This window comes from Micromys minutus, assembly GCF_963924665.1.
Source record: "Micromys minutus genome assembly, chromosome: 13".
Taxonomy (NCBI): domain Eukaryota; kingdom Metazoa; phylum Chordata; class Mammalia; order Rodentia; family Muridae; genus Micromys; species Micromys minutus.
Window position 1 is genome coordinate 12,495,496 of NC_137982.1, and position 20,768 is coordinate 12,516,263.

The following is a 20,768-nucleotide window of genomic DNA, read 5'->3' on the forward strand; positions in this document are numbered from 1 at the left end:
TTAACACATATTAAGTAACAGTGGTTGCTGTTTTCTACTATTTTTGCTTTTAGATGGAGAATTGTGCCTGAGTGTCTTTCTTCTTTTGGTTTTCTTGCTTAGGTATTTTCTTGTTTTTACTAGGATATAGTTTTAATGCTTGTATTTGGTTTTTCACTTATAATTCATCGTAGTGCTTGGTTTGTGGTCAGATATTGTGTAAATTTATTTTTGTCCTGGAATATCTTGGTCTCTCCATCTATGATGATTGAGAGTTTTGTTGGGTATGGCAGCTTGGGCTGACACTTGTGTTCTCGTAGGGTCTGCATGATGTCTGTCCAGGATCTTCTACCTTTCACAGTCTCTCTTGAGAAGCCGGGTGTGATTCTGATTGGTCTGCCTTTATAAGTTACATGACCTTTTTCCCTTACTGCTTTTAGTATTCTTTCTTTGCTTTGGGCACTTGTTGTTTTGACTATTATGTGTCTGTAGAGATTTCTTTTCAGGTCCACTCCATTTGGAGTTCTGTAGGATTTTTTTTTTTTTTTTTTTTATGCTCTTGGTCATCTCATTCTTAAGGGTAGGGAAGTTTTCTTCGATGATCTTGTTGAAGATATTTACTCTGCCTATTAGTTGATATTCTTAGCCTTCTTCTATTTCTATTATCCATATGTTTGGTCTTCTCATTGTGTCCTGGATCTCCTGGATATTTTGGGTTAGGAGCTTCTTGGCTTTTGCATCTTCTCTGACTGTTTTGTCTATGTTTTCCATGTTGTCTTTGACCCCTGAGATCTTTTTTCCATCTCTTGTAGTCTATTGGAGATGCTTGCATCTGTGACTACTGGTTTCTTTTTTAGGTTTTCTCCCTCCAGGGTTGTTTCTTTTAGTGTTTTCTTTATTGTTTCCTTTTCCATTTTAAATTCCTACTTCCATTCCTTCATCTCTTTGGTTTTGTTTTCCTCTAGTTCTTTGATTTCTTTGAGAGTTTGTTGTTGTTGTTGTTGTTGTTGTTGTTGTTTCATCTTTAAAAGCTTTTATTTCTTTATGCTTTTCCTCCCATTCTTGTTTAAATATGCCTATCGGCATCTTGAGGTATGACTTTGGGTCTGAGTCTTATCTTCTGGAGTGTTTGGCATTTGCTGTTTGCTGTGATGGGCGAGCTGGGTTCTGTTGTTGATAGGTTGTCTTTGTTTCTATTGGGTAAGTTCTTTTACTTTCCTCTTGCCATCTTGTTTTCTGTGATTAGCATGGTCTTGTCAGTGATTGGTTTCTGTCTCTCCCGTGTACCTTGCCTGTGTTTCTTGATCTCCACTGTTCCCTGTGGCAGATGGCCTGAGTGTTTATTTCCACTTGGTCCCTCCAGGTGGAAACTGAGTCCTTATGGCAGAGTTCCTGCTCCCCTGAACCCATGGGAGCAGCGATTTCTGCCTGCTCGGTCCAGACCTCTCTACACCCTGACTACTCGCAGTTGTAGAGTAGTTCTGATGGCTTTTTTAAATTTCCTCACGTTCTGTTGTTATGTGTCTCACTTTTTATTACCGATTCTGTTAATTTAGATACTGTCTCCTAAACCCTTTAGTTAGTTGAGATAAAGCTTTATCTATCCTGTTGATATTTTCAAATAACCAGCTCTCAGTTTTGTTAATTTTTTGTATCATTCTCTTTTTTTCTAACTGGTTGGTTTCAGCCCTGAGTTTGATTGTTTTCTGCTGTCTACTCAACATTGGTTTGGTTGCTTCTTTCTGTTCTAGAGCTTTCAGGTGTACTGTTAAGTTGCTTTTATGGGATCTCTATGATTTCATTATGAATACACTTACTGCTATGAGTTTTCTTCTTAACACTGCTTTCACTGTGTCCTATAAGTTTGAATATAATATGTCTTTACTTTTATTTAATTCTATCAAGTCATTTCTTTCTTTTTTCAATTTTATTTGATATTCTATGTGTTTACATTTCAAATATTATAAATTTCCCCCCCAACTCCCCACCATCCTCCCCCTCAACTTGCTTCCATGGAGGTGCTCCCTCTCCCAATCACTTTCCTCCTCAGTTCCTTGGCTGATTGATGACGTTCTTCTTCTCATAAGGTTGCAAACCTTTCAGCTCCTTCAGTCCTTTCTCTAGCTCTTTCATTGAGGTCCCCGTGTTCAGTCTGATGTTTGGCTGCAAGCATCCTCATCTGTATGTATATGACTCTGGCAGCGCCTCTGAAGAGACATCCATATCTGGTTCCTGCCAGTAAACAGTTCTTGGCATCAGCAATAGTGCTTGGGTTTGGTGGATGCAAATGCTGTGGTTCTCCAAGTGAGGCAGTCTCTCTAGATCTCTTCTTCAATCTCTGCTCCTCTATTTGAACTTGTATTTCCTCCGCTGAGTGTTTTGTTCTCTTTTCTCAGAAGGACTGAATCACCCAAATTCTGGTATTCCTTCTTTTGAGCTTCACAAGTTCTGTGGAAGTTTTTCTTTAGAGGGGGTATTCTGAGGTATTGGGCTAGTATCTGCTTATAAATGAGTACATACCATGAGTGCTCTTTTGTGACTTGGATATTTCCCTTTGATGAATATTTCTTCTTTAAGGAACTTCTTTATTTCCTCCTTAAAGGCCTCTATTATCTTTATAAGATCAGATTTTAGGTCATTATCTTGCTCTTTATGCATATTAAAGTAGCCAGGGCTTGTTGTGGTGGAAGAACTTGGGTCTGCTGGTGTCAAATTGCATTAGTTTCTGTCACTTATGATCTTGTGCTTGCTGCAGGTCATCTGATTCTCTCTGGTTTTAACTGGCCTGAGTGTCTCAGACAAGATGCAGCCTTCTTGGAGGCAGGTAGAACTCTGTGACCTGAGTTAGAACTGGTCTTTTTGGAGGCAAGCAGTGTTATTGCTGATTCATGTAGGCCTCCTGTGTCTCTAGTTAGAGGAGGCCTCCTGTGTCCCTGGTTACTGTGGACCTCCTGGAAGACTCACAGGCTATATAGTTTGTGTGGACATTGGGACACTGCTCTGTCCCAGGTGAGAAAGTGGATTGGAAGATAGAGCATAGGGGCACAAGATAGAAGGTAGGTTCTCTGTTAACTTCTCTGTGTGGATGTCCCACCTGGCATTGATATTTGGGTGAGATACTTACCTGTGGTTTTAGTCATTGAGAATCTCCTAGGAAGAACACAGGCTGGAGTGTTTGGGCAGGTATCAGCTGGGCAGCTGGTGAAATCTATTAACCAGGTCCTGTTTCTCTTCACACAGTTTAGAATTTTAAACAAGGTGCTTAAGGATTAATGATGTCCATGAAGAATAGGTCCTAAGTAAATATTACTTGAAACTAAGCTTGGATTTGGACATAGTGTGTATTTGTCATCCTAACACTTGGGGATTGATGAAGGGGGATAGGTCAAGGTCATCCTGAACTACAAGTTGAAGGCCAGGTGTGTAGAATGTATCTATACTTTTATCAAGAATATTTGTGCAGCACACTGTCAACAGAACTACCTAAAAATGAATACTCACTGTAGTAATTTCTTACTAGCTAGCAAAATGGTAATAAGATAAGTAAGGAAACAATTATTATTTCTATAAAATAACTTTTATAAAATATCTTTAAAATAATAAGCTCAGTCTGCTTTTGCTATAGGATATTCAAAATTTAGTTATGAGGAAAAAAAGAAACATTTATAAATAAGATTTCTTTAAAAATATTTATTTTTATGTGTATCTGTGTGTACCTGAATCTATTCATGTGTACTACATGTATGCAGGAGCCACAGGGTCATACAGAAAATCAGATTCCTTGGAAATTAAGTTACAGATGATTGTAAGCTACCATATGCATTTTGGGAACCAAACTTGAGTACTCTGAAAAAGCAAATTAAAAAAAATGTTCTAACTACTGAGCCATTTCTGTAGGCCCATGATCCCATTTTTATGTAATGGCACATGTTCAGCTATGCATTGAAAAGTGTCTAAAGTACCGCCTGTCAAACATGAGCAGTGACTGATTACCCTGGAATGAATATATAGGGTAGAAACAGACTAACTTTTTTCTTGATGCATCTTTTTCTGTGAAATATATTTATAAATACAAAACGTGTTGGCTAATTAGATGAAAGCAAAACAAGTGGCTGAATTTTAAAGAATTTCTGAAAGGGAGTCACCCACCTCTGCCTGGATCATATCTGAGTTTTTGTGGGCTTCCTCTTCAGGGCTCCTGGAATCAAGCCACCACAACAGTAACATTATAAACACTGCCTTGTTGGTCCCACTCCCCAGAGATAGCAACACATCTGGACAGTGACACACTCGGGAATCCCAACTAGTGAGAGCCAGGGGATCCATGCAGAGGCATGTAATAAAAAAAAAAAACCCAACTCCCAACACCCTCAGTCCTGATCTCCTCCTCTAACAAGTCTAGTATGATACCCATGGAGCTTCTAACACTTCAACTTCTTTTTTTTCTGGAGTACCTCTTTTGTCTTCCCTGAGTAGCTGGCTCTGTGTCTCAAAACAAGTCACAATGACACTTATTCCAATGTGAGATGGAAGTGCCTAGTCCAACCCATTCTAGTCTAGCTGAGAGTTCTCAGTAAAGTGGTGCAGACTCACAGAGAGCTACACACCATCGTACATTTGTGGGTATATTAGGCAAATCTTATGCCAGGCTCTTTGCAAAGACCATGAAAATTGGTCATTTGGACAATAATGTAAGTACTATGAAGTTTTGATTTTGAATCTATCATGTGTTGTTGTCTGTTATCTCCCTCTTTTGTTTTGTCTTTCCTCTATTATCCTTAGCTGTGCTACTACTGTCTTCATGCACTAACCTTCAAACAAAACAACAGATAATTTACATAGCTATGATTTTCATGAAAAAATAGCTTTATAAAACAGAAGGTTCAGTGATTTGAGAAAGCATCTACCTGTGAACAGGATTGGACAATCCAGAAGTTGTGCTTACATGTGACTGTCCACATTGCCTTCTCTTTACCAATCAGCCTCTTTCCACCCCTGAGACAACAAAGAAAGGGACGTTCAGAGCACAGGCTTTACTAAATTATACTAATGCCTTTCCTATTTTCAAAGCACAGTTTGTGACTGAATTGGCTGAAGGAACAGGATTAGCTTTGTGACAGGAAGCCCAAGTTCCCATAGAATTATAAAGATAGGTGCACACTGTTTCCGTGAACTTATGAAGAGCCTCCAAACCTGTAGAATTATAGAACTTTTCATTGAAAGCAGATATTACCCTTATTTTAAGATGAGGAAAAAGGGTGTTTTCCCTAAGGTCTTAGAACACTTTCCTGGCAAACATGGGACCAAACACACATGTCCTATTTCCTGAGTCCATACTCACAAGCCATGTTATTTTTTGTTTATCTCTACCCTTACTTAGAATTGAGATTCTTGGCTTCCCACCTCCTAAGCCACACCAGTCTTCTCCTCTGTCTCTCTCCACCCTATTCAGTGTGGCCTTGGAGAACTATACTCAGAACTCTATTCTTTAATAGCATGACTTTAAACCAGAAACAAAAATGTATAGCTTTTGATTTATAATAATGCTTAAACACAAACATATATATGCATACACACACACACACACACACACACACACACACGTGTGTACATGTAAGAGAGAGAGTAGACACTTACCTAGCTAATGTATAAAGCAGCATAATGTGAAAGCAAAATGAGAAAAATAAATAGGAATTAAGGAATCTTTCTTAAGGGGAGAAGTATAATCAGTAATTAGGAGTCTGGGTTTTAAGATCAAAGGCAACTGAACTTAAATTCTACCTTTACCATGTATTAATCTGGGTCTTTGAACTCTGAGCTTCAACATCTTCACTTAGACATTGAAGATAATGCTTACATCACAGAGTTGCTGTGACCATCACACTTTAAATGATAGAAGAAGATAATGATTAAAATTTCTGTTTAAACATGCGCTTTCGTTCTTTCTATACATATTTTTTCTCATTATAATTATTACCTATCTTACTTTCTACACTACTGAATATAGAATTAGCTTTCTTGTGACCATGAAATTTTGTTAAAAGTAATTAAAAATTAATCTGAATTGAAATAGTATAGAAATTATTAGTAACAAATTATATAAACTTCAACTATATTGAGTCATTGATTTTCATCTATTTTTATCTACACCAAACATTAATTTTATATAGTAGCATAGCATGAAATTTTAAATAATAAACAGATATAATTGCTCACTGGATTCAGGATCTCTGGGATAAAGACATTTTTAGACATAAAGAGTAGTATCTGCACAGAAATTAAATTGCACACATTGAATTGCACCCATTAAATTCTTTCAGAATTGAATGTACTATCTAATCCACCACATATACATTATTTTATTTGTGTAAATTTGTAATATTCCTCATGTGACAAATTCCCATGTTTTTCTTTTTTTGGAAATTTTTTCAAGTATCCTTTATTGGTTGAATTCACTGATGTGAAACATACAGACATAAATAACAAGCTGTTAGAAACATGGAGAGTAAGACATCTAATGGAACAATGTGCTTTTTATTCAACCTAAGTCTATGTATATAAAAATAAGTATTTATTGGTAGAGTGAGTGTATAAGTGAACATCAGTATTGTTACTATTTGTCTTCCTGTTGTTAGCTATGAGACAGAATAAAGCACAAGATCAGTTACAGAGTCAATTAGGGAAGTGTATGAAAATTAGGAAGATGAAACTCATTCTTATAAAAATTGTACTATTTGAGAGATCTTGGAAACCAGCAAGGATGCCCTTATACAAGCCTCTACAGTGAGAACTGATGAACTATATTAACTCTAACATTTCCTTCTGCAGGCAGGTTTCTTGGATGTACATACCCTTTTGTCAGTATTACAGTAGACATATGAATGTAGCTTGGCTTAATTTTAGAGAATCATGTCATATAGTGTTTGACGGCATAAACTTTGGATCCTGGTAAACATGATAAAAATTGAAATGTGCTCTTTAAGAGCCTAAACTTTATATTCCTTCTAACTTATAAAATACATAATAATGGTGATGTTTTATAAAGTAATTGCAATATTTAAACATGATAATATGCCCAAGTCTCCAATTCAAGAAAAGTGTTTTGTAAATTCATATGTTTATATGCAAAAATAGTGATAATGCTAAAAAATAATGAAAATATTTAAGTACTCAATTCTTTTGTCAGTACCATGTATATTTCATACTGAAGTACAGCAGTGAGGTTTACTAAGCAGCCTGCTCATATTTTCAGGAACTGAAAGAAATCTTTTCTGTTCTTATGGTGACAGATGGACAACAGCAACTGGACCAGTGTGTCTTACTTTGTTCTCTTGGGCATCTCTACTAACCCAGATGAGCAGATTCCTCTCTTCCTTCTCTTTCTACTCATGTATATCATCAATATATCTGGCAACTTTTTTATCATCACACTTATCATCTCTGCTTCTCATCTCCACACTCCAATGTACATCTTTCTCAGTAACCTGGCCTTGGCGGATATCTGCTTCACCTCTACCACAGTTCCAAAGATGTTACAGAATATTTTTTCCTCTACAAAGGCCATTCCCTATGTGAGCTGCTTAGCCCAAACGTATTTCTTCATTTGCTTTGCAGCCATGGAAAATTTCCTCCTGGCTGTAATGGCCTATGACAGGTACATTGCCATATGTCACCCTCTCCGTTACACCTCAATTTTGACTGGAATGCTGTGTGCACAGATGGTGACTCTATGCCATGTCCTCTCCCACCTTCATGCCCTTCTGCATACCTTCCTCATGGGGAGACTGGTCTTTTGTGCAGATAACAGAATACCCCATTTCTTCTGTGACCTCTATCCTCTGATGAAGATCTCCTGTACGAGCACCCAACTCAACACCTTAATGATTCATACAGAAGGTGTGATAGTCATCAATGGAGCTCTGGTCTTCATCATTGCCTCCTATGCCTTCATCATCTCAACAGTACTTCAGATCCCCTCTGCCAATGGAAAATGGAGATCATTTTCTACCTGTGGTTCCCACCTCACTGTGGTGGCCATATTCTATGGCACCCTCACATGGGTCTATTTCAGACCCCTTTCCAGCTACTCAGTGGCTAAGGGTCGCATTGTGACAGTCATGTACACAGTAGTGACTCCTATGTTAAACCCCTTTATTTACAGCCTGAGAAATGGAGATGTGAAAAAAGCCTTCAGAAAATGGGTGATAAGATTCTAATGTTTTTGTATAGCTCAAATATTAAACAACATTATACATCTTAACTATTACACTAAGAAAAATATTTTGCCCTTCATTAATCTGCTTCCTTTATAATAGCCCAGAAAGGCTAAGTCAGAAGGATTGTAGGTTGAATCCATGCCTGGATGGAGAATTCAAGACTATGCTGAGAAACTTAATTGGACTGTGTCAAAATGAGCAGAAGAGGGCCTAAGGATACAAGTCAATAGAACACTTATTTAATGTGCAAAAGATCCAAGCTTCAACTTCTAGAACTGAAAGAAATAAATTTAAAAATAAATGTTCTAGAAATATTTAAATTGAATACATAGCAAAGTTTTTTCTCATTGGATATTGTTATAAAATATTGATTAAGCCTAAAGTACACAGAACAAAGGCAACTATCATATACATGGTATAAAATATCAACATACATTCACTGAAATTGAAGATAATACACAGGCTCATAGTTAAAGGAAAAAATGTGATTCTCAATGTTCTTAAAAAGAGAGTATGGGTGATTTGTGCTGGAAACTACTTTTTAAATATGTTTTTTATTTTTCAATAACTTTTTCAAATTTTCAAAGTCTGGGTATTTGATTTTAAAATAGATAAGAATAGGAAATGCTATTAACAACCACAGTCAACGTCATAGCGTAGAATGAGACTTCTGAGAACATTGCTGTGGTTTTCAAACTGTAAAGGGAAACAGCTTCTACTCCACTAACATCAACAGCAATGGTCACTGGACACAATCCCAGAATTCTGAAAACTAGATATTGTCAAATCTGTTCACATATGCCTTGCACTACTACCTCTAACTCAAAATATTATGGTCCATCTTAGCCAAGAATTGGTCATTTTCACATTTTTTAAGTTCTACAGATAACATGAAGGAAATTCAAGTGCTTGTATCTTTTGGAAGTTTCTGTGAGATAAAAATCGGTTAACTACTCCAACATGGAAATGGCACATATATGTGGATCAGAATCTTCTGGATACCCAGAACTAAGTACACCACTCTTTTCCACTTCCATATTCTTAACCTTCTCAAGACATCCCATTCATAGAGAACTGGATCTCTCATTGTCCCAGCTAAGTAATTAAATGAAGGAATCTGTCTACTACTGGATGATTTTTGACTGATTTTTCCAAGCATGGGGAATGAATTCAAAGCCAGATCTGCTAAAATAGCAAATTTTCAATCTCATCAATATATAATCAGAAGAATATTTTGCAAGGCTCCCAGGAGACATGTCAAATAATGTTAGTATGGCTAACTAATTTATCTGTCTACATAAAGCATCATCTATTAGATACAATCAGGAAACTGAGACGGAGCTAAACTTGTGAAGACTTAATGTAATATTATAGAAGCCTTTCTTTTATCATAAATATAAATCTCAATCAAAACTTTGCCACTTAAATGGACTGAGAAGCTAGCTATTCTTCCCAGACAAAGGAGACTATGACATGTATAAATTGAAAGAACAAATAAACAAAGCCAGCTTCCCTCATATCTATTACTGTGGTCTTTTTATTTCCATTTTGCTTTGCTGGAGATCAAACCCAGGCCAATGCATTTGCCAGGCAAGTGCTGTAACACTAAGCTACTTTCTAATGACACCATCCTAGTTAACCTGGTGTTGGAATGACCTTTCCTTACACTGAATGAAGGTATGCCCCTGTGTTTTCAATTGTTGATTGCTGTAGCAGCAGAGAGCTAAGTGCTGACAGAATTTTGGTATAATCATTTCTATAGCCCACTACCAGTTTTTCATTTGTAAATGCTTTTCTTTCCTCATTTGCCCAAAAGATGAAAGTTAAACAGCCCTTGATGCCTAAAGGCCACCTAAGAAATGGACAAGACATTGTCTTGCTATAATTGGTTAAATCTGCAATGTGACATTTTTATAATGAATAATGGATGGCCTGAGCTGGGGCAGGAAGCACAAAGGTGGGACTTCCAAGCGGGCAAGAAATGGATGTAGAGGCAGAGACACAGCAGACCAAAGGACAGAGGTGGAAGGCATACAGGAGGAAAATGATGGAACTGGAAGCAGCCAGTGAGAACCACATGGAGAGACAGAATGGAAGATGAGTCAGGTTAAGATAATATCTAGCCAACAGACTGCCTAAACAACTTTAAAGCTATAAACAAGTTACCATGTCTTAATTAAACTACAAACTGGATCTGCAAAAAACCTCCAAATACTCTGGTTTCTCATCTTGCCTAGAAAACCCCTTACATACCATGTAGTTTTTATCTGAATCCCCTTGCTTTCTTTTAAAATCTCCTGCCTCCTTGGCCCAACTTATTTTAGCATTAGTTCTTATCCCTTTCTTCTTTGTTGTATATTCAGAGTCACTGCTTAGCCTTTTCTAAAATGCCCCCTTAAATTGGAGAGAGTAAATAGATGCAGTATATCCTGCCTTTATCCCTACTGTCACTTCCTACTGTTTGATATACTCATACTCAATGGTGTTCTGAAAATATTAAGTGGAAAATTCTAGAAATAGATACTTACAAAGTTTTTTTTAATTTAAACTGTTCAAAGTAGCATAATGAAAATTCAGTGTCCTATTACATCTTGCTTAAAACATGAATCATCCTTTGTTAACTATATTGGTTAATTATCTCTGGGTTCACTATATTCACACTGAACCACACTGCTGAATGTTCAGTAGTCATTTGGTAGCCATTTTGATATTAAATTAAAATTATGCACACATGTATACACACAATCACATAATCTTGGTGTCATAATTATCACCTGGAATTGGGAATATATCCTTTTTGAATAAGAGAACACTAATTTACTTTTTCTTTCACAGCAAATAGACAATTATGTTGTAAAAGTTGTACTTGACACAGCGACCCCAATGAAGGAGCTAGATAAAGGACTGAAGAAGATGAAAGGGTTTGCAACCCCATAGGAAGAACAACAATGTCAACCAACCAAACCCTCCAGAGTTCCCAGGAACTAAAACACCAACCAATGAGCACACATGGAGAGACCCTTGGCTCCAGTTGTATATGTAACAGAGGATAGCATTGTCTGGCATCAATGGGAGAAGAGGCCTTTGGTCCAGTGAAAGCACATTTTCCCAGTATAGGGGAATGCCATGGTGCTGAAGTGGAGAGGGTGGTTAGGAGAGGGAGTACCTTCATGAAAACAAGGGGAGGGGACAGGAGGGAAGTGGGAGTAAAAGGAATAACATTTGAAATGTAAATACAGAGAATATCCAAAAAAAAGTTGTACTTGAGACCAGGCATGGTGGCCCATGTCTTTAATTCCAGCACTCAAGAAGCTGAGGCAGGAGTATCTCTGTAAGGTCAAAACCAATCAGGACTACATAGTAAAATTTTATTAAAAAAGAAAAAAATGTACTTAGATAATACCATTCCTCTTCTAAGAGTTTATCTCTCAAAACAAATATGTACAATGTACGGCTACTATATGCATATGTACATATACTATAAATATACTATTATTTATTAGCATGAAAAGTAGAAACAATCTTTATATTTGCCAATGGGGGTTTGATAAGTTATGTACTTTAGGTAGATAGTATTCGTTCAGAATTTCTCCCTCATTTCCTGTCCTTGACATGGCTTCCTCACAGCAGAATATATACATCCCATTCAATGACATTGGAATAAACTTTAGACAGCACTTCATAAATAAGCATAGCAAATGACTTTCCCAGCTGAAAGTGTTGAATAAGTTTTGGTCAGGGGTTTTTGCACTTTTAATATTTAGTCTTTGTCATGAGAACAGCTCTACTCAAGTGGCTGTATCCATTTGTCTCCTTCTATGGAAAACATAGTGGCAAGTGACCTCCTGAAACTTTCAACCAACAGCCTTGGGAGAATTTTCTGTTGTTGGAAAACACCAAGGTGTTGAATTATTTTTATGTGATAATTTGGGGGTTAAATATCTAGCTCTTTACCTAGAATCTCTTTGCTTTCTCCATTATTTCATAATTACACTATTAATAAAATTATAGTGATACTAGAATATATGTATTAAATTTACTATGAGTCATTTATATATATTTTATCCATCAATTCTTTTCAGAAATTCTGAATTGCTATTACTATTTCTCCTGTATTTGCAATAAGAAATTGAGGCAGAAAGTAACTGAATAATTATTTGAGATCATACAACAAATAATAGGAAAGTTTGGAATCTAATTTTGATTCCAAATACCACCCCTTATCATATCCTAGAATATAGTCAATAGTTTATCATTTCCTTTTGGATTCTGAACTCTATTTTATTCTGATATCCTTAAGTTTAATTATTTTCAAGAATTCAAATCCTCCACACCAACAAAAAACTAGCAATAATCAATGAATTATAGTCAGAGACCTTGTATCAAAAGGAGGAGGAGGAGGAGAAGAAGGAAAAAGAAGAGGAAGAGGAGAGACAGAGAGAGAGAGAGAGAGAGAGAGAGAGAGAGAGAGAGAGAGAGAGAGAGAGAATATCCAGTGTTGACTCTGGTTCAAGTCATGTGTGCATAAACATGCACACATGCACTCACTCATACACACACACAAACACAAACACACACAGAGACCTTTACAGGCACATAAATGAAATAAGACATTCTAATAGGTGCTTCAGCTTAGAGCAATACTTTACAGACATTAATCCTGTCTCGCATTAAAGTACAGATCCTAAATCAGTTGATCTAGAAGGAGGCATAAAAACCACAATATACTTGGTATAATCAGAACACAGTTCTCCCTCTAGAGCAAGTCCTGAATAACCCAACACACTGGAAAAGCGAGATTCTTTTACAATCTTGATTTAAAATTTTAAGCATCTCATGACAATGATAGAGTATTTTATGAAGGACATAAATAACTCCCTTAAAGGCCTACAGGAGAACACAGGTACACAGGTAAAAGCCCTTAAAAAAGAAACACAAATTTCCCTTAAAGAATTACAGAAAAACACAACCAAACAGGTGAAGGAATTAAACAAAACCATCCAAGATCTAAAAATTGAAGTATAAACAACAAAGAAATCACAAAGGGAGACTAGCCTGGAGATAGGAAGCCTAGGAAAGAAGTTTGTAGTCATAGATGAAAGAATCACCAACAGAATACAAGAGATGGAAGAAAGAATCACAGAGGCAAAAAATAACATGGAAAACATTGACATAACAGTCAAAGAAAATGCAAAATGCAAAAAGCTTCTGATCCAAAACATACAGATAATCCAGGACACAATTAGAAGACCAAACCTGAAGATGATTGGTATAGATATGTGCAAAAATTCCCAACTCAAAAGTTCAGTAAAATATTATCCTGAGTGAGGAAACCCTGTTACTAAACAAAAAATACATATAGTATGAACTCCCTGATAAGTGAATATTAGCCTAAAAGTCTGGATAACCCAAGATACAGTTGACAGACCACACGACACTCAATAAAAAGGAAGACCAAAGTGTGGATGCTTTGGTTCTTCTTAAAAGGGAGAAAATTTTTCACAGGAGGAACGACAGAGAAATTTTGGAGCAGAGACTGAAGGAAAGGCTATCTAGAGACTGCCCCACCTTGGGACCCATCCCATATATAGTCACCAAACCCAGACAATATTACAGATGCCAAGAATTACATGCTGACAGGAGCCTGATATAGCTGTCTCCTGAGAAGTTCTGCTAGAGCCTGACAAATACAGAGGCCGATGCTCCTGGCCAACCTTAGAAAAGGTTCCTCAATGGGGGAGCAGAGAAAGGACTGAAGGAGCTGAAGAGGTTTGCAACCCTATAAGAACAATATCAACCAAGCAGAACCCGGAGACTTTCCACGGACAAAACCACCATCCAAAGACTATGCATAGACAGATCCATGGCTCCAGCTGCATATGTTGCAGAGGACAGCTTTGTTGAACACCAATGGGAGACACCCTTGGTCCTGTCAATGAACGGTGCAGCAGTATAGGGGAATGTTATGGCAGGGGGGCAAGAAAGGGTGAGTGGGTGAGCAGGAGAGCTCCCTCATAGAAGCAGGATGAGGGGGATAGGATAGGGGGGTTCCAGAGGGGAAACCGGGAAAGGGGATAACATTTGAAATATAAATTCAAAAACTGAAAGAAAAACAAAATAAATAAATAAATTGTAGAAGAAATCTTCCATAACCTAAAGAGATGCAAATGAACATACAAGAAGTCTACAGAATTTTAAATTGACTGAACAAGAAAAGATATTCTGCTTTCCAGCCCACAGTAAGGGAGTATCCGGATCTGCCTGCCCTGAAAAACTTTGCTAGTGGACCTGACTCCAAGGAACTATTCCACCTAGACCAGCAGGTAACCTGGGATACAGACCTAGAGAGGTGGTGTAGTGAGTTCCCAGAGCACAGAGAAGGCTTGGCGGTGGTGCTTGTGGCAAAGGTTCCTTTTCAGGCCTACAGTAAGGTAGTACCCAGACCTGCTGGGAAAGGCTGTGCTTGTGGACCAGACGCCCAGACGCTCTGCCACTTGGACCAGCAGATAACCTGGGGCACAGGCCTGGGAGGCTGTGGCATGAGCACCCAGAACACATACAATGCTTGCAGGCGGTGCTTGTGGCAAAAGTTCCTTTCTGACCCACAGTAAGAGAGTATCCTGATCCGCCCAGAAAGGCTGTGATTCCAGACCAGACTCTCAGGCCCTCTGTCACCTAGACCAGCAGGTAACCTGGGGCACAGACCTAGTGAGCTTGTGTACTGAATACCCATAACACAGAGAACACCTGGTGGCGGTGCTTGTGGCAAAGGTTCCTTTCAGGTTCACAGAAACGGAGTACCCATATCTGCTAGGAAAGGCTGCGCTACCTGACCAGACTCACAGGCAACCTGCCACTTGGGTCAGCAGATAACCTGGGCACAGGCCTGAGAAGGCTGCAGCATGAGCACCCAGAACAGGGAGGGATTGGAGGCGGTGTTGTAGCAAAAGTTTCTTTTCGGCCCACAGTAATTTAGTATTCGGATCTGCCCACCTCCGGAAAGGCTTTGCTGGCAAACCTGGGGTCAAGGAGCTCTTTCACCTAGGCCAGCAGGTAACCTGGGATACAGACCTATTGAGGCTGTGCAGTGAGTACCCAGAGAACAGAGAGTGCTTGGAGGCAGTGCCCAGGACTGTGTCAGAGAGAATCATGATCTGCCTTGGAAAGGCGACTCTGGAATATCAGCTCCACAGGCAGTTTTAAACCTGGACCTGACACAAATACCCAGGAAGGGCACACCATGACTTCTCAGGGATTAGAGAGTGCTATACTCCCTGGAAAAGGGTCAATTTTGTCCTGCAGAAAGAGCCAGATCCCCACCACTAGTATTCAGGACCAGTGGGCAAAGGGCCAAGCTCCCAGAGCAGCCTCACAAGAGCTCCCACACCTGAGCCCACAAAGGCAACTGTGTACCTGCCACCAGAACTCACTGCTCCTCCACAAAAAGCGAAACACTCAGAAGCAATTTTGTTCCTGAGCTCCTAGGCCCTCAAATCCATGAGACACAGGTGCCAGTCACTGACAACAAGACCACATATAACCACAAACAACAAGATGGCAAGAGGAAAATGAAAGAACTTAAGCAATGGAAACCAAGATAACCTGGAAACATCAGAACCCAGCTCTGCCACCACAGCAAGCAGTGGATTACCAAACACTCCAGATAAAGAGACTCAGACCTGAAATCATACCTCAAGATGATGATGGAGATCTTAGAAAAAAGCATGAATACTCCCTTAAACAAGTACGGGAGGACAACCGTAAACAAATAGAAACTTTAAAGAGGAAACACAAAAATCACTCTAAGAACTCAAAGAACTATAGACAAACACAACCAAAGAGATGAAACAATTGAAAACGAAAATAGAAACAATAAATAAAACACAAAAAGAGACAACACTGGAGATGGAAAACCTAAAAAAGAAATCAGGAGTCACAGATGCAAGCATCTCCAACAGACTACAAGAAATGGAAGAAAGAATCTCAGAGGCTGAAGACAACACTGAAAACATAAACATTCAGAGAAGATGCAAAAACCAAAAAGTTCCTAACCCAAAGTGTCCAGGAGATGCAGAAAACAATGAGAAGACCGAACCTAAGGATAATAGGAATAGAAGAGGGTGAAGAACATCAACTAAGAGGCACAGTAAATGTCTTCAACAAAATCATAGAAGAAAACTTCCCTATCCTTAAGAATGAGATGACCATGAGCATAAAAGAAGCCTACAGAACTCCAAATAGATTAGACAAGAAGAGAAATTCTTCCCAACACATAATAGTCTGCCGCTACCATCTCTGACCAGTAGAAAAGGAGCAACAACACAGCGTTCTTCTCAAAGCGGTTTATTCAGGAACCTTACAGCATGCCAGTTAAAATCTTTCTCTCCCCTTTCTGTCTCTCTTTCTGTTTCTCTTTCTCTTTTCCTTTTCCACAAGTGAAGTCCCTTTTATCCTCTCTCAATTCCACCTTCTCAGTCCACGTTGTGTGGCTGCAGTTCATAGGTCTGCGTCATCTGGCCTGATCTTGTGTCATGGGTGCGCCTGTGAAGCTCCCACGGTGGGAGTGGCTAATCTCGGGGGCAGGAGGAACTCAGGTGCTAGTCACAAGACTAGGCTGGAGTCCCAAGCGCCATCTTTGGACTGCCGCCACACCCGCTCTCCACAATAATCAAAATGCCAAGTGTTCAAAACAAAGAAAGAATACTAAAAACAGTAATCATGTAACATACAAAGGAAAACCAATTAGAATCACATGCAACTTCTCAACAGAGACTATGAAAGCTAGAACATCCTGGACAAACATCATATAGACACTAAGAGAACAAAAATATCAGCCCAGGCTATTATACCAACCAAAACTCTCAATCAGCATAGATGGAGAGACCAAGATATAAGAGGAAAAAAATGAAATTTACACAATATCTGACCACAAATTCAGTCCTACAAAGAATAATAGATGGAAAACCCAACTAAAGGGGGGAAATTATATCCTTAAAAAAAAACCAAAAAAATAACTAAGCAAAAAGCCAAAAGAAGAAAGACACACAGATATAATTCGACCTTTAAAAGCAAAAATAGCAGGAAGCAGTAACCACTATTTCTTAATATCTCTTAATATGAATGGAATAATTCTGCAATAAAGAGACATAGATTATTATACTGGATGCATAAATAGAATCCATCATTTTGCTGCATACAGGAAACTCATGTCAGAGACAAAGATAGAAACTATCTCAGAGTAAAAGGCTGGATGCTGGTGAGGATGCAGAGAACAAGCAACACTTCCCCACTGTTGATGGGGTTGGAAACTGGTACCACCACTCTGGAAATCAGTCTGGCTGTTCCTCAGAAAACTGGACATAGTACAACCTGAAGATACAGTTATTCCACTTCTGGGCATATACCCCAGAGAAGCTCCAACATATAACAAAGACACATGCACCACAATATTCATAGCAGCCCTATTTATAATAGTCTGAAGCTGGAAAGAACTCAGATGTCCTTCAGTAGATGAATGGATACAAAAATTGTGGTATATTTACCCAATGGAGTACTACTCAGCTATTAGAAACAATGACTTTATGAAATTTCTAGGCAAATGGATGCATCTAGAGATTATCATCCTGAGTGAGGTAACCCAGTCACAAAAGAACAGACATAATATGCAGTCACTGATAATTGAATACTAACCCCCAAAAAGCTCTGAATACACCAGAAACCACTCACAGGCTATATGAAGCTCAAGAAAAACAAAGGCCAAAAGTTGAAAGCCTCAGTCCTTCTTAGGAAAAAAAATAAGTGTATAGCACCCTCTCAGAGTGTGGTACACCTGAACCTAAATCATTAATAATCCAAGAGGTAAGAATATAGCCTTGTGGCAATTTTTTGGTATTCAATAATCATTATGTTTAATCTATACACACCAAAAAACCCTCAAAAACATAAAGTATTGACAAAACATATTCATTTACTTTTATGCCAATTGCCTTTAAAAATCTGTACACATATCTCTGTTTTTCAAATAAAGTTGTAAAAAGAAAGAAAAAATTCCTCCTGTGACACAATAATCAAAACATGAAAAACACAAAACAAAGAAAGAATATTAGAAACAGTAAGATTAAAAGGTCAAGTGACATATAAAAGAAAATATATCAGAATTTCACCAGACTTCTCACAAGAAACTCTAAAAGCCAAAAGATCCTGGGTAGATGCCATATGGACCCTAAAAGAACACAAATGCCAGCCCAGGCTACCATACCCAGCAAAACTGTCAATTATCCTAGATGGGAAAACCAAAATATTCCATGACAAAACAAATTTACAAAATATCTTTATACAAACCCAGCCCTACAAAGAATAATAGATGAAAAACTCCAACACAAGGAGAAAAAAATAAATGTTAGAAAAATCAAGAAAGTAATCTTTTTTCAACAAATCCAAAAGAAGATAGTCACACAATTATAATTCCATCTCTAACAACAAAAATCACAGGAAGCAACAATCACTTTTCCTTTATGTCTCTTAACATCAATGGACTCAACCCCCCAATAAAACAATATAGACTAACTTCTTCATTAGGGTTTCTATCCCTGAACAAAATATCATGACAAAGAAGCAAGTTGTGCAGGAAAAGGTTTATTCAGCTTACACTTCCACATTGCTGTTTATCATCAAAGGAAGTCAGCACTAGAACTTAAGCAGGTCAGGAAACAGGAGCTGATGCAGAGGCCAATGAGGGATGTTGCTTACTGGCTTGCTTTCCCTGGCTTGCTCAATTTGCTTTCTTATAGAACCCAGGTCTACCAGCCCAGGGATGGCACAACCCACAATGTTGTAATAAAAGAGCCCCTTTATTACTAGCTTAAAAATGGCTTACAGCTGGATTTCATGGAGGCATTTCCTCAACTGGGGCTCTCTGTGATAAGTCCAGCTTCTATCAAGTTGACAGGAAAACAGCCAGTACACTAACTGACAGTATACGTAAATAGGATCCAGCATTTTGTTGCATAAAGAAAACACTACTTGGGGTAAAGGCAGACACTACCTCAAAGTAAAAGCCTGGAAAAAAAGTCCAAGCTAATGGCCCTAAAAAACAAACTGGAGTATCCATTGTAATAATAAATAAAACAGATTTTTCAACCAAAAGTTATCCAAAAAGATAAGAAAGGTCACTTTTTACTACTCATCAAAGGAAAAATCTATTAAGATGAACTCTCAATTCTGAACATCTATGCTCCAAATGCAAGGGCACCCACATTCATAAGAGTTCACTAAAGCTCAAAGCATATATTGCACCACACACAATAATAGTGGGAGACTTTAACACCCCACTCTCATCAATGGGCAGGTCATGAAAACAAAAACTGAACACAGATATAGTGAAACTAACAGAAGTTATTAATCAAATAGATTTAACAGACATCTATAAAACATTTCATCCTAAAGGAAAAGAATAAAGGTTCTTCTCAGCACCTCATGGTACCTTCTCCAAAACTGACCACATAATCAGTCACAAAGCATACCTCAACAAATAAAAGAAGACATAAATAATCCCATGTGCCCTAACAATTCAAATGGGAATAAGGCTGGTCTTCAGTAACAAAAAAAAAAAAATCAGAAAGCCAATATACACATGAATGCTGAACTACGCTCTATCCAATGATAACTTGGCAAAGGGAAAAAAAAGAAATAAATGAAAGACTTTTTAAAATTTAATGAAAATGAAAGCACAACACACCCAAACTTATAAGATACAGAGGAAACAGTGCTAAGAGAAAAACTCATATCTCTGAGTGCCTCCAAAAAGAAACTAAAGAGAGAATACACAAATAGCTTGACTAAAAGCTCTAAAACACAAAAAAGCAAATGCACTCAAGAGGAGTAGATAGCAGGAAATAATCAAACTCAGAGCTGAAATCAACCAAGTAGAAACAAAAAGAACTATACAAAAAATCAAGAGCTGGTTTTTTGATAAAATCAAAAAGATAGATAAACCTTTAGTTGGACTAATTAGAGAGTGCAGAGACAGTATTCAAATTAACAAAACCAGAAATTAAAAGGGAGACATACAACAGAAACTGAAGAAAATTTTAAAAATTATCAGCTCTTACTATGCACGACTATACTCAACAAAACTGGAAAATATAAACAAAATGGACCATTTTCTAGACAGATACCAGGTACCAAAGTTAAATCAGGATCAGATGAACCATATAAACAGTCACATAACTCCTAAGTAAATAAAAGCAGTCATCAAAAATCACCCAACACACACACACACAAAAAAAAAAAAAAAGAAGCCCAGGACCAGATGTGTTTAGTGCAGAATTCTATCAGACCTTCATAGAAGACTTAATATCAATACTCGGCAAACTATTCTGCAGAATAGAAACAGAAGAAAAACTACACAATTTATTCTTTGAAGTCACAATTACACTTATACTGAAACCAAACAAAGAGAACTTCAGAATTTCCCTCATGAACGTTGATGCTAAACTACTCAATAAAATTCTTGCTAACCAAACCTAAGAACACATAAAAATGACCGTTCACCATGATCAAGTAGCGTCAACC

At 37.9% G+C, this 20,768-nt stretch overlaps 1 protein-coding gene across 1 annotated transcript in view; it reads left to right on the top strand.

Moving 5' to 3' along the window:
- Nucleotides 1–7,268: 7,268 nt before the first annotated feature.
- LOC308428833 (olfactory receptor 1E5-like) overlaps nt 7,269–20,768 on the top strand; it is a gene marked incomplete at both ends in the record, with an annotated part of 29,746 nt that continues 16,246 nt past the window's right edge. The window contains one exon of the mRNA XM_080927398.1: nt 7,269–8,180. Within this exon, the coding sequence (XP_080783524.1) occupies nt 7,269–8,180 (912 nt within the window). The remainder of the gene's footprint in view (nt 8,181–20,768) is intronic.